Source organism: Gavia stellata, chromosome 3 (genome assembly GCF_030936135.1).
Source record: "Gavia stellata isolate bGavSte3 chromosome 3, bGavSte3.hap2, whole genome shotgun sequence".
NCBI lineage: Eukaryota > Metazoa > Chordata > Aves > Gaviiformes > Gaviidae > Gavia > Gavia stellata.
In genome coordinates this window covers 54,390,500-54,405,434 of record NC_082596.1, presented here as the reverse complement: position 1 = coordinate 54,405,434, position 14,935 = coordinate 54,390,500, and the positions used below count along the sequence as shown (strand labels likewise).

The 14,935-nt window shown below is 40.5% G+C and overlaps 2 protein-coding genes across 4 annotated transcripts in view; both read left to right on the top strand.

Moving 5' to 3' along the window:
* MYOM1 (myomesin 1) overlaps positions 1–7,770 on the top strand; it is a 79,486-nt gene extending 71,716 nt beyond the window's left edge. For 2 of the 3 annotated variants that reach the window (XM_059836201.1, XM_059836200.1), the window contains exons 38-40: positions 398–613; positions 3,280–3,400; positions 4,626–7,770. In XM_059836201.1, the coding sequence (XP_059692184.1) occupies positions 398–613; positions 3,280–3,400; positions 4,626–4,837 (549 nt within the window). In that variant the 3' untranslated portion in view covers positions 4,838–7,770. Of the gene's footprint in view, positions 1–397; positions 1,689–3,279; positions 3,401–4,625 lie in introns of those variants that run through there. The other variant, XR_009485021.1, reaches the window with a different exon arrangement.
* Positions 7,771–12,513: 4,743 nt separating this feature from the next.
* Positions 12,514–14,935, top strand: part of LPIN2 (lipin 2) — a 43,663-nt gene continuing 41,241 nt past the window's right edge. Inside the window, exon 1 of the mRNA XM_059815336.1 lies at positions 12,514–12,519. The gene's annotated coding sequence lies outside the window, so the exon portion shown is untranslated. The remainder of the gene's footprint in view (positions 12,520–14,935) is intronic.

Genomic DNA, 14,935 nt, shown 5'->3' with positions numbered 1-14,935 from the left:
TTCTGTGGTAAATATACAGTGATCTTAACATGAACAAATCCATCTGACAGTTCCTCAAATTCTCATTTTGGGTCTAACACAGAGATGCAGATAATACCTTATTTTATATTAAACAATATGCATGGAGAAAGCTCTACTAATGATTATGAGAGTAGAGAAGAAGGTCCATAAAATATTGAAAGGTTTTAATGGAGTTTTTGAATCAACTGAGTTCCTTCTTTTCCTTTATGATGCAGAAGACTCTGACAAAAATTATTGATCACTGATGATGATGTGCATCCATTTACTAACAGCAGGAAGCTAAATGGGGAGTGGAACATTTGGAGAGTCAGGCATCAAAAACCACAGCAAATATTTACTGGCTCATACTTATAATCCTTTTGTACTTTTTCTATAGGCACTTAATCTTTCTTGCACTGTCTGGGGCGATCCTACCCCAGAGGTCTCGTGGCTGAAGAATGAAAAATCATTTGTATCAGATGCTAATTGCATCCTGAAATTTGAATCTGGAAAGAATGTCAGCTTTACCATTTCTACTGTGTCCACACTCGACTCTGGGAAATACAGCATTGTGGTGAAGAACAAGTATGGCACAGAGACCAGTGACGTCACTGTAAGTGTGTTCATACCTGAGGAAGAGAGACAGTCTGAGCAAGAGAAAAAGAAAGAAGATAAGAAAACAAAAGCGTGAATTTAAGACTAGGAAACAGAAGTATGGGGGAGATTTTGGCTGATAGGCTGACATAATCTGTGTGTGTAAATGGCTTTCTGCTTTAGCAGGCAGCCTTGGATTTTTCCATTCACTTCACTTTTGCTTCTAATACACTTAATTGTGCCAGGGAAAACAGGGCCTTTCCTAAATATTTTCTTACTGTTAACTTCACAGAACCTAGCTGTAGCATATTCAGCCAGGCCAAATGCATACTGGCTGTAAACACAGGTCCGCCATTTGATGCTCTTCTTGGAGCATTTGGCCATACAACAAAAATGGAAAGGGTGAAGAATTGTTTCAGTGGAGGCAACTGATGAGGTAGATGGAAAGATAAAAAATTATTGAGGCATTTTTGAGCAGTGGTTTAGATTTGTTCCAACTTTGGTAAAGTAGCATAGATGGAATGTGTTAGAGAATTAAATCATGGAGAAATTAGTGCCCGTTTTTGTCTACATTAAGGCCCCTTTGTATTGCTGTGTTAATTTAGAGAGGCCTTAATATGGGTGTCATTTACATCCATAAATATTGTTTAATCTGCCCAATTGGGGTAAAAGTACTGTAACATAAATGAAAGTTAGGCTTAGGAGGCCAGAATACTAATGTGTGTGTGTGTCTGCAAAAATGTATGAACTCTCCTCTATGTTCACAAATAAACTGAATTCACTTCTTTTCTTCCATCACAAGCTTGTTTCACTGTGTCTTGTTTTACTAGTCACGGCTCTGGTAGTTGTGCACAGTATCTTAGTGTCTTAATGTTTTCACCACTGTAATTACCTCTAGCTTTCCTTTAGGTCTCTGTTAATCTTCACTTTACTGTTCACGACAAAACCCCCAATGGCATCTCTTCACACTTTTCTGTCCAGACCTTCACTACTTCACATCTCAACTCAACAAGGTATTTTTGCAAATTCAGGCACAGGAGTGGTCTCATGAGATTCAATGGACCTGCTCTTGAATTTTGATTTAAGGGTTTTAGGTAAGTATTTTGTTAGTCTGAGACCTCAGTTAATTTCATCCAAACTTAACACTGGGGATCAGAAATAACACATTTGTCAAGAACTTTTGAAGCTACAAAAAGAATTTTCACTGGAACATAGAAAAAAATGTGGGTTTTTTTCAGATAAAAATGTTTCAGACAAAAAAACCATTTGTCCAGATCTTTGAACACACTTACATAGATTAAAAACTCCATGTCAGCTATTTTACAACAATGCCACTGATTATTATTAGCTGAGGAAGAGCAACAGAATGTACATATATGTCCATCTTGCTGGACATACATATGATATATACATGCGATACAATATATATGTATACATATATATATATGTATATATGTGTTTGTGTGTGTATATATATATATGATCAGAAGCAGTTACCAGCCCAATTGCTACTTAGGAGAGCAATGTGCCATATTAATAATTCTTTTCATTACTAGTCTCACAACAGCACAATTCTTCACATCAAAATCTAAAGAACTAATGTATGTATTTTCAGTATAAGCATGATCTGTGTGCACCTTTCACATACATTTTCTTGTTGTTGTTCTTAGCTACTGTGACTGCAGAAATAGTGCTGTTTACCAGGCACTCATTTTGTCGCAGTATTGGCATTTCTGTGAGGATGCCACTAGTAAGTGCTGTACAGTTAATGCTCACTTAAACCCTTGCCATCTGAGGTTTACTGTCAGCTAACATTAAAGGCAAACTGGAAGCATGAGGGAATTCTTAATGGCTCAGGTAACAATAAATTCAACAAAGTTATCAACAGTGAAAGTGGTGATTTTTGCAATTTTTTAATAGTTTTTTCCAGCAGTTTCTATAAAGGGCTAATGATTACAATCTTAATCATTAAAAAAAAATAATCCAGATTTGGGTCAGATTTATGACCTACCAAAACATGTTAGCATGTGCTTAACTTTATGCTTGAATAGTACCACTGGTTTCAAGGGACATGTTAAGTTTATCTGGTATAAATCTTTTTTCTTCCAGAATAGATTTTGCATCACAGGGATTTTTAACATAAAAATATGTAAAACTAATGTGTTTTCAGCATTTCATATAAACAGTGTATGTGTTCACATAGCCTTATCTCCTAAAATAGTTAGAACTCAAGTATCAAACTTGATGACATTATTGCAATTTTAAGGTTTAAGTGTGTAATTATGTACATTAATGAATCAATATCTATTATCAAAAAAGTTCAGACTATTTAGTCACAACAGGTGCGTATCAGGCAAAGTAAAACAGCTTAATTTTTAAATTTCAAAATATAATAATGAGAATATCTGTAATTTGAGATACAGCAAGCTTTCTGAGTTTAAAGAACTAATGTCAAATTATTTGACAATTTGGTAGAACTGCGAAGGAATACAAGTGGGCCATCTCACAGATAGCAGTCTGGATACCACTTCTCTGCTTCAGAACATGTATGTGTCCCTGAAAGTTAGAGTAATAGCTGCTTCTGAACATATTGCTGCCAGGGACTCAGTTGTGGTGGTTTCAAACAGAATTTGTGATGCATCTACATTTCTTGCTTGTGCACTTTTTGTTCTTGCTTTGCTTCAGGTGATTGTGATTTCTGTGTCAGGACAGACTGACACAGTCCAAGGACATGATCAAAATAATATAACTGTATCTAAAAAGAAAAAAACAACAGCAAGCAAACGGAAGGAAGGGGAAAAGAAAGGTAAGAGCACTTTCACCTTTATGGTCTTCTGCTCCCATGAAAAATTGTTAAACATTATGCAGTTAATAGTCTGTGCCAATCAATATTTCTCAGGTCCCAAACAATCAAGTTTACAGTATGCATGCTCTTCATAAACAACAAATGCAAAGTATGAATTGCCAGGTTAAACCTCAGTGAAAGAGATTTAAATCAACACTTTTAAATCACCTTTCCACTGGGCTGCGAGTTCTCACCTTGGTTCACCTGGCTGATGAAAGTTTTTGAAGCCATAATGAATACTCTCAAATTTCTGAATGCAGAGGAAAGACCTCCTAAGCATGTATGTATACACAGATGGTGCTATTTTCCAAAGTGAGACTCATTTCAGCAGCTAAACGTTTGACACCTAACAAAAAAAAAAAAGGCCTTGCTAATTAAGGGACCCCAAATGCCAAAGAAAACCCTGATCGTATAGCCACTATTTGAGATTAATCAATTATTCTCGCTTAGTTTTATGTCCATATTGAATGGTAAAGTTGGGATTATAAGTGACCATTTTTTTATCCAATTTAGAGAAAGGGTGGAAAATGAAAAGCTCTCTGGTGATTCAGCATTCTCGTATATTACAGATTTTTACTATTCTTTTAGACTCTTACTATATAATTGCTACTTGGACATTGATTTATTCTTCACAATTACAACTCCCTCATGTAGAGCATTTTAGCTCCAAATAAGGCTTAAATTCCAACATTATCAGAACGTCTGTTTTACATATTTTTGCCCAAGTATTTTTTCTTTGTATAAAGGTTGTATACATGTTATATAATTTCTGACAGAACATTTTATACTCTTATTCCCCTCCCTTTTCTGCTCCTAAGGCAAGAACAAACATTTAACTGCATTTCTTTCCTCTCTTGCCTTACTGGTATGGGTAACATAGATATTTCTGAGCAGTCCTGTAAATGAAATGACTTATGTGAGAAACAATTATTTACATCTGTAAATGTTTTGCAGGTTCTACCCCTTAATATTTTTAATTATAGACCATAAAAACTTGGGCTTGCTTTTGGCTCTGTAAAAAGTAGTAACGTTATGTGTAATACTGAATCTCTTGATATGGGTATGGGAAAAGGAAAAGAACATGATAAGGTCATAACAAATGTGTAAGCAAAATCTTATTCTACATACCTCTGTGTTGCTGAGCATAATAAAAACAAGGGAAATTTTATTGCTTCTCATAAATCAGATTTTATTAAGCCACACGTAGAAGAAATCATTGCTACAGAAGAGACACCTGATCCAAATGAAATCCCCCCTGTGGAAACAGAAAAGGATACGAAAAGCAACCAGCGAGCAGCAAAGAAGACTTATGGAAAGGCAGCAGTAGCAGACATGGTTCCTCAGCCCACAGAAAGCTTGGATAGGCAGGGAAAGAAACCACTGGAAAAAAAGCCTTGAGTAAACCCTGCTGTTCTTGAATGAAGAATGTGATCTTGTTATGATCTGAAGAGCAAGTTCAAGCTAAGATTTCATGGGTGGTAGACTAGCCATGGCATTTTAACACAAAAGTTTGTTAGTGTTTTTTTATAACATTTGTAATACTTCATAACTTCAAATGCATAGTAGATGGGCACTTATGTCTCATTACCAGATTAGTTGCACTGTAGTCATTTCTAAGTCTCTTAATAATGATCCATGTACTGACAAGGTGATTTTAATTACTAAAAAATGTCCATGATAAGCAGAGGTTATTAGAGCAAATCCTGTCCAGAACTGACATATTTACTCCTCTGTAAAAGAATGTTGATATCAGTTATGTGGCTCTGTTAGTTGATATTTGTAGGCCATCACAGCTTGAGCCAGACCCCGCTTACTTTCTCAAGGAAACCATACATACAGTCCTCTTAATGCCATGTGGGCTGTACTTTTCACCATGACCAGTTTGGCCACAGGGGAAGATCCCCAGAAACACAACCATCTCCTATGGATGCAGGGGCGCCATAAGTAGGTTTGCTTTTGATCCAAGTTTCTTTCACGCATGCCTATTTCATCAGGTGGACCAGGATGACATCTGGACATTTCTTATCACTGGGACTCACATGACTGCTTTTCAATCCTCTCCGCTTCATTAATTCCCTCCTGGCCTTGGTGAGGTATTATGTATATAGCATTAACCTATAACTATGTATATAGCATAAAGTTGATACTTTATGTATCAACTCCCCCACGTGCTCATTTCTCTCCACCCTTTTTGCTACAGCAATCATATTTCCGCTTCCAAGACCTGCTAAACCCACTGTCCTCCTTCCCCTCAGTGATTCAGCCCAACTTCCTCTTCTTTCCTGCCCTAGGATCAGACTCACTGGTTTCTTACAAAAGAGTGTAGTTTCATGGTCCGTAAGTAAAGAATAAATGTAAGCCAAGAATCTCTGCTTTAAATCATGACTGTGCTCATTCACATTCATTACTGTGTTCACTCACATGTTTATGTACTGAGGACATAAGAAATTATGACTTGTTTGTGGATGCTTAGACACCTTGGAAGAAGCAGAGTTCAAGCTGAAAAACAAACCAATAAAAACAAAGGTCAGAATTTACTTTGTTAATATGCAAGCTAAGTTCAACTTTTAAGTGACCAGAAATTATTAAATACAAGAAATAAAAATAAGATCTTTTAATTAATAGGAAAATACTTTTATTGATTTCAACTCTTAGAAGGCTCAATTGTATTATATTGGCTTTTTCCAGATGGATTATTGATGAAAGATTCCTGAACTCCACTGATATTTCTAGGGTGTTAGACCTATGACAAATGCGGAAGTGCTGAAAATACAAGAAATATCAGTTTTTTATTAGAAACTGATCCTTATAGAATTGTTAGCATGAGAAAACAAAGAATCTTAATAGCATGTAGATGTGTAACACCTGAGACACTGATACTTCTGATGGAAAGAAATCCATTTCTTTCCAGTAGAATTCCGAAAGGTTCAACTCATTTTAAAACCAACAGAAAGATTCCTGCTGGATGAAACACTAGTTAGAGAGCTTATATGGAGGCAATTAGAGTAATAACATTTCTGTAAACAAGGTAAAGGATTTAAACAATTTGGATGGTTCATTCTGAGTGACAGAAAGATGTTGGATGCAATAGAGAAAAAAATTATGCAAATCAAAATATTTACTGCTACAGAAAAAAGTGGTGGGAGAAACTTAAAATACAGACTGAACTACAATTAAAATAATCCTACCAGACTTAGGTACTGTTTGACACATAGAGCTTGATTCAGTTCTACATTACATTTTGTTCTACATCTAGGTATTATAGTTTAAATTAGTAGAAAACTGGGGTAGCCCAGCAGCAAACGACATAAGCATAGGTCCCATACAGAAATGCAGGAAGCAGCATCCCCATGGTAGGAGACTTTTTAAATGAGAACCTTAATGCATGTAAATTCTCAGGCAACTGTTACAGAAAATGATAAATATCTACAGCTGTGTGATTACATCACTCTGCCAGAAAGTCACAGAGTCTGTCCTTTCAAAATGTTACAAAGATGCAGGTTGTTTCATGCAACTCTTAACTGCTCTTTCCCATGGCAATTATTTCAACCTGCCTTACCTACCTAAAAATCCATCACTTACAGCTCCTTCGAGTTGGGAGTCTATCTATCTCCCACAAACGTCAGCGGCAGTGTGTAAGTTATATATAGAACAGATGATACCGCTGAAAGACTGATCCAATTCCTGCAAAATGCCGCAGGGGTCTTTTCATTAGTTGTAATAGAAAACAAGATGGATCTCAGAACAATGTTCTAAAAATGTCCCAAATCTCAGATTACAAAGCCCATCTTGCTCACCATGAAGCCAAAGGCAGATCTCTCTTTTGTGTCATTGTAGCAGAATCACATCTTAGCTTTTTGCTGAAAGGAAAACCAGTACTTTATTGATATATTAGTTAAAACCTACTAGAAATACTTTTAAAAATTTAAACTAAAATGTACTAGGGTTTGGGGTTTTTTTTTGTTAAATCTGGATGGTTCCTCAAAAAGCTGGAATTGCAGTCACATCAGTGTGATTTCCACCTACTGGAAACTACTTGCTATCCAGAAGCATAATGTTGTTATGCACGGTAAATGAAATACACAAATAAACATATCAAAGATTTAAAAAACCCTTAATTTTTTTGTTTTGATTATTTAAGCTGTAGTTGTTAACAAATGTGTAACAAAATGTTCAAAATTAATACCAACAGAATTGTTGAGTATCTTACAGTTTAGTATGTTACCATGGTTGAATAATTTTCCGAAATTACAAAGGGTGATTTTTGAAGATGAAAGAAGATGTGAAAAATAGGCTTTGCCTTCCACTGTAATAAAAGCATTGTGACTCCAGGTGTCCTTGAGTTCTTCTGAGAATTAGTTCTGGATTTGTTAGCCAATTATTGAGGAAGATCTGTCTGTGCTCTGAGACTGACAAATCATAATTTGGTAATACATAAAGCCATAATCTTTGAAGCAGCTAGTTGCAAAGCGAGATAATCCTTAAACTAAGCATAGGGTGGACTTCTGCTCTGTATCCTTGAACGATAACTATAAGGTGAATGCATGCACGATATTCCATTTAAGCTGCACTTATACTGACCAGACAGACATCTGAAACAAATCTTTCCACACAAGTATTTTTGTCTTGCTAAAAGGACAAGAGTTTTAAGAACTGAAGCAAAATGTTGGCCAGGGAAAAGAGCAACAAAAGCTGTAAAGAGAAAAATGTTAGAGAAAACTGCTCCATGCCACGAGACCTTCTGGAGTTGAAGGTACTGTGAGAGAGATGGCAAGGAGAAGAAGGCAGGCACCAGATTTGGCTGCAATCTTTTGCCGACTTTTCCCCTTGTGTCATTTCCCATTTCATTATGTGAGATCTCTTTCCTGTAATCTTTCTCCTTCTGCACATTTTCAAATGCAACACCCTTCCTTCCCTCTTTTCCCACCTTGCATCTTCTACCATCCATCCTATTTGACAGTCATTTCCATTTACTGTTTCATCCTTCGCACTAAGAGGAGCAGAAGAAAACCCTCCTACTTAATTAGGCTGTGATTTTGGCAAGGATAAGGAACCTTTTAACAGGAGGCCTGAAACCCTATCATATCTGTTATCAGAAAATGGTTTGTGAAACAGTGGCTAATGATTGACAAAGAATGGAGAAATATTGCTCACATGAGACTTGATCTGAGTGTGCTGACCTAACCAAATACCTTAAACCTACAAACAAGTCCATCAACTACAGTGGGACTATTGGTGTGCTTAAATATTTCGGTGGCTCAGGCTACAGTTCCTTGCCGTCCTGAATTCTTGCCTATTAACTCTCCTCATTTTTTTTTCCAACTGTTAAATGGGATTAAAAAGATACTAAACTAAATTGTTACATCCTGTCATAATGTCATTCTGATCTCAGAGAAGTTACTGAAACACTCCCAAGAGGACATGTGCTAGTCGTGACTGAGATGCAGAGATAAGGAGTCTCTCAGGTTTACTAGGGGTAAGATATAACAGATAAGAGTCTAAACAACAATTAAAAAAAGAAAAAAGTTTAAGGATATCCTGACTGCTGTAATATGAGCAGGGGTGAAGGTGCGTATGGAATAAATGACTGCTCCAAACAATGGTTTCTGGGTGTTGTATGCATACAAACAGGCAAAATGACATAAAAATAACTCATCACTGATGGCAGCTTTTTTTGCCTTATGTGGCCAAAGACTTTTTTTTTAAACTGCTGTAACAACTAAGCAAAAGGCCATTTTTTCTTTCATCTACAAATGTCAGCAACATGTTGAGCACTCAGGGACGAATGCAAGCTGGGGGTTGGTGCTACATCCCTACACCTACAGGTCTCTACTATCTCCAGAACCACGAATTTTCTGGGGCTTCGCCAAAGCCATGCCTAGCACCCTCTATCCTCCCAGACCTGTGATTTACCCCTGGCACTCCGTATCCTAACCTGCTGGAGACCCTTCATCACTTCATGCCTAGTCCTGAGCAGGCTACCTCTCTTATACACTATTGCTGGTAGACTTGATCTGGCAGTTGAACAGCCGGAGAGCCACTGATTTACGTATGGCACTAGGTAATACCCTTTCAAATTATTTCCCCTCCACCAAAAAAAAAAGTTTAAAATGTAAGCAGTTGCTTTCATCATGTCCTCCCCTGTCCCTGATGGGAAAAATAATAGCGACATCTGTGGTGAAAAGGCAAGATGAACGTAAATGAGGTGGCAGGTTTCCTGTGGCCTGGAGGCCTTGGTTTAACTACCAGTGAGTTATGGTTCAACAAGGACCGCAAATCATGCATTGATGTAGAGAGATCCTATCTACACCACTGCGGTGTGTAACTCCACGCAATCAGAATGGAAACAAATCTCACTTGACACAGCTGTGGAAAATGCAAGCCATTTTTACAGCTTGATTGTAATCTTCTATGTGTAAGTGCAAAAGAGTAGAGAATACAAAAGGAAATCCTGAGGGCTGTCTACTTCTGTAGCTTTCTGATTGTCTGGAGATGATAATTCTGGAATGGAAAAGGTTACCTAAAGAGAAAACATTGTGTTTTCAAATAAATGCTCTTTAATCAGAAGTGCCTATTCCAGGTCTGAAACAGAGAAATATGACATCAATTTGTTACCCCTTTTCAAGCAAAGATTTTACTCCCACCTAAGAAGCTAGCCTGCTTTTGGATTAGGCTTGGTTTTATAATAGGATCTAGCTTAAAATTCATATTTGAGGACATACGATAGATTTAGCCCCTACTTCTTATCTCCCTGTGAACAGGGCTGTCTGGTGTTGGAAAGGAGAATCCCCTCAACTAAAAAAGTCACTTGCTGTTATGACCAGCAAAGATAAGATCACAGGAACACAAATAAAAATACTGTTAGAGCAACTGCTGATGTGGTTACCCTCACAAACTAAGCAACTAAGATGCCAAATAAGGAACTTGGTAAAGCAGGGAAATGGTCTACTAGCTGAAGCCCAGACTGTATATTTGCAACAGATGTTATGCTAACACGGCTAGGTAATTATTATTACTACATTATATTCAACTGGGAGGCCTCTTCAGAAAACTGCTGCAGCTGAAACATGGTTGCACTGAAGAGTGGAAAATTGCTCCATTATTCTGTGTTGCATCCATGTATCCCGAGTCCTAAAAGTGTTCCAAAATTGACTCCAAATTTCTGAGACGACAATAACATCCTCAAAATGGGCAGGCGTGAAACCTGACCTTTCTTTCATGTATGCATAATATAGTCACCCTATCCATGTAATTCTGTGTTTGTGTCTTCTTTCATAAACTACTTTCTTTAAAAATCCAGCCTGCGTGTTATGGAGGTACAGATTTTTTTTAGTTCCATGCTTAAAGGGATTTAAATATATGATTTGCAAATAAGCCAACTCAATGACTATCATCTTTTAGGCAGCTTGTCCCAGGAGGTACAGATGAATAAACAGATCTTGTCTCTATGTAGGACTAGTAAAAAAGATTGTCAGGAATCTTTTTAGAGACACATGCACTATCATAGAAAACTTTGACTATACACTACTTTCATGCTAGCATGTCTTTTTGCCAGTTGCACTGAATACTCTGTTAACGAGCCTGTTTTTCTTATGTGACAATTATATAAAACTTACGTGAGAGCCCAAAATGGCTCCAACACCAAGTGGGGCAAAGCCAGTTTTTAACAAAACTCCTGTCAACAGATTGGCAGATGAAAAAGAAATTGGTAGACACATAAAAGTACAGTAAAATAAAGTAACACAGATAGTGATAAAGCAATATTTGTGCAACGTAAACCCCATTTCCAAATATGCTATGTTTCTTTTCCTTTTTCAATACTGTAAGTTGTTCGGGGTGAGAGTATTATCCTGTCCTGAGCATATTATGTCTCAGTATCATCTGGGGCCTCTGAGCAATAGCATGACTCAAGTAAATAATAACACATAATCAAGGCAACTTCAGTAAGCAGCAGTGTGAATCACAAAAGCAATGGGCAACAAAGCTGCTGACCTGAAATACATACCTGGCCTGCTGGACACGTTTTGATTTTGCAATTCTACACTTTAATTTAAAAAAAAAAAAATAATTATTCTCCAGACTCCTCTGGGTAGACTGGTAACTTTCAAAAGAAGGATGCAGTGACAGATGTATAAAGCGGCAAACACCCTGAACGCGGAGTTTCTTTTGAAACATCCCCGTCACGAGGTGTTAATTCTGAGACACAGCTCGGACTACGGCTATAAATAACTGCAGAGAGCACTGTGCTGCTGATCACCTCAGCCCCGCGGCTGAAGAAACGGGCGGGAACCAAGTCACCGCGGTCGGTAACCGGGACGCGTCACCCAAGCCATGACCGCTCTGCGCTTGCGACAGCAACATGGGGCCGGGTCACTGTCTCCCGACGACCCCCGAGAGGCTCTGCGGCTCAGGAGGACGGGCGAGGAAGGCAGAGCCCGGGGCAGGCCGCCCGCACCCCGCCGCTGGTGACTGCCTCAGCAAGGCCGCGGTCGCCACAGTCTCTGCTCCTCTGTCCCCCTTCGCTGATTCTAACCCCCCGGTTAAAATGCCGGCAGCCGCCGCCTGCCCCACACGGCGCAAGTTACGCCCGACCGGTCGCGCTACCGACCCCGCTCCCCCCACCCCCGGGACGGGACAGACTATGGCAGCGGCTACGTGCACCCTGTCGCGGCCGCCACGGAGCGGGGAACCGCGGCCGCCGCTCCCGCTCAACCGCCGCACGCACGCGCGCGGGCGACGCGCGCCCTTCCCCCTCCCCGCTGCGTCGCCCCAAGGTCACGTGGCGCCCGGGGCGAGGCGGGACCGTGCCGCTGAGGTGGCGCGCGCTCTTGCTCGCTCGCCCGCCCGCCCGCCCACTCGCCCGCGCCGCGGCTGCGCGCTCCCGCAACCCACCGCCAGTGCGCGCGCGCGGACGTGCGCGCGCTGCACCAACTGCCGCCGTTTGGCGCAGTTCGCATCCAGCCGAGCGCGGCGTTCCCTGCCCTCAGATCTCTCCCTCCCTTCCTCCCCGCGTCTGTTTCCCTCCATTCATCCATCCGTCCCTCCTCGGCTGACGCCGGCCCCGCCGGGTCTCGCTCGAGGTAAGCGAGAAGGGGCCGCTGCCGCCAGTCGGCTTGGGGAGGGGGCGCGCACGGGGGCGGGGTGTCTGCCTGGGTGTGAGAGAGAAAGGGGAGGGGGGCGCCGAGCGAGCCCGGGCGGCTGCGGGGGAAGGTGGGTGGCGGAGGGCCTGTCCCGGCTGCCGGCCCGGCCTGGCTGCCCTCCCTGAGGAGGGCTCCGAGCAGCGACCGTTCAGCCCGCCCCCCAACCGTCGCTGGGCAGCGGGCCGGCAAGCCTGCCCGCCCGCCGGCGGTGCCCGCGCTCCCAGCCGCTGCCCTGGGTTCTCCGCTGCCCTGGGTTCTCCGGTGCCCAGGCCGGCAGCAGCCGGGCTGTCCCGGTGTGCGGGGGGGAAGGGGCAACATCCCCTCCCATCCCCTGGCTGCTAGGCGGGAGGCTGCGACTCTGCCTGCCCCGCTGGCCAGCGCTGGGTGACCCCTGCAACTGCCTTCCAGCATTGCGGTGACGTGAGGGCGGCGTACCGTTCTGAAACGTCGGTTTTACTGGCTTTGCTTGGCGGTGTGACTCTTAAATCTTAAAAATCGCCATACGTGCCTTGCTGCCCGAGCTCCTTCCGTTTTGCGGATATGCATTTCTTAAACTCAGGTTGTTAACTTGCGTACCTGCGAGGCACTCCTCCTTTGGTTTTTCTGTTTATCCCTGCTGGTGTAGGGAGTATAAAGTGTTAATCACTGGAAGTACACTGTCTGCGTTTTTTGTGTATGTATTTGAGTTTTTGCCAAGTGCACGTCTAAATTTGTGTGAACTGCATTTTTCCTGTCGTTAAGTGGTTACTGAGTACACGTAGCACACATCGACGATTTTTAATAGAGCAAGACAATGTGCTGTTCAAACGTGCATTTCCATCCAACAAAATGATGTCATAAATATACCTGTGTTTTGGCTGCACTTTGTATGTGCACATTGTCTGATTACTTTTTTTTCCAGACAAAATTCCATTGTTGTTATGAGAAAGAATTTGTTAGCCATATCCCATAATGGTGTATGGTATTATTTAGGATACCATCAGAGGAGAAGATGATAGACAATCCTACACAACTCAGTTGTTCGGGTTTTTTTTGTTTGTTTGTTTGGTTTTGGTTTTTGATACTTTATAATAGCATTTCTCAGGACGATTTTGAATTCTTAAGTCACAAAATGCCTTCACTTTGTGTTACTGAAAGTGTGGGCATGTCAGTCACTCAGTAGATACCTAACCATTGTTTGTATGCATAGTAGGCAACTAGCTCCAGCCAGGGCCATCAGTTGTGCCTTCTCTTCTAGCCCCTGCTATAGTTTCTTTGCATCCCAGAACGTACAGGGATGTAAACAATTTTGCCAGCTCTTACAAAAGTCAAGGAAGGTCTGTTTAATTGAGTGGAGTAAGGGAATGATCTGTGAGGTGCTCTGTAAAAACATATTGCTATTACATAGTAGAATATTAAACTGATAAGCTAAAGTTAAAAAGTTTCTAAATGAACTCAGGATGTCAGGAACTTTGAATGAAATGCTGTATTATCTGGTATTGTTCTTAATTACAGTAGGAATAACTAGATAGTGCTGAAAGGCTCTCATAAGCAATTACAGTATTAATTTTTAAGCTTGTAGCATAACTTTTCAGATCACATCAAAACGTTTGGGTTTTTTAATGGTCTGTAAAAGAGGTGGTGTTTGAACTTGTCTTAGTACTTAACATTTTGTTTTGTTACAAAATTAAGTTCAATTCTTTGTTATTATTTATTTGGAAGACGTGTAAAATGTTGCAGTTTCACAGTGCAGAGAACTTTTTGTCCTTTCTCCCTACTTCCAGCATGTCTTTCCACTGGTGTAAAGTCATGATCAATTACGGGGAAATATAAGTTGCACTTACTGCACTTGACACCTCTTTATGTATCTTGAGGCCCAGAACAGCCCTTCTTTGCATTGCAGGCTTTATGACTTCGACTCTGCCCTAGAGAACTTGCAATCTAGGTCAGATAAAGCTGAGAGGATTTTGCTCAAAGCCATGTTGAGAACCTCTGTCAAAGCTAGAGGTTAAATTAGTTGCATGTGTTTCTTGCTGGAAGGTGCTCACATGGTTAATACTCCAGATCACAATTTTCTTCTTTTCCGGTCTTTTACATCTTAAGTACAAGACCACAGCATACAGGAAAACAGACAGTTCTTCAAGGTCTGTGTGTAATTGTAGAATATCTGTGCTGAGTTAGAATGCTACTTTTTTTTTTTTAATAGCTTTGGCTTATTTATAAAGTAACTTTTCATCATTGTTTATATCATGAACTGCAAATACGTTGTACGTAACTGTCTGAAAAGGGATGAAATGACACCTTCTGGTGTGAGATTCAGTGCTGCATGTTACATGTATCCACAGTGAAAAAGCTTTTAGGCTGATACAAAACAGTG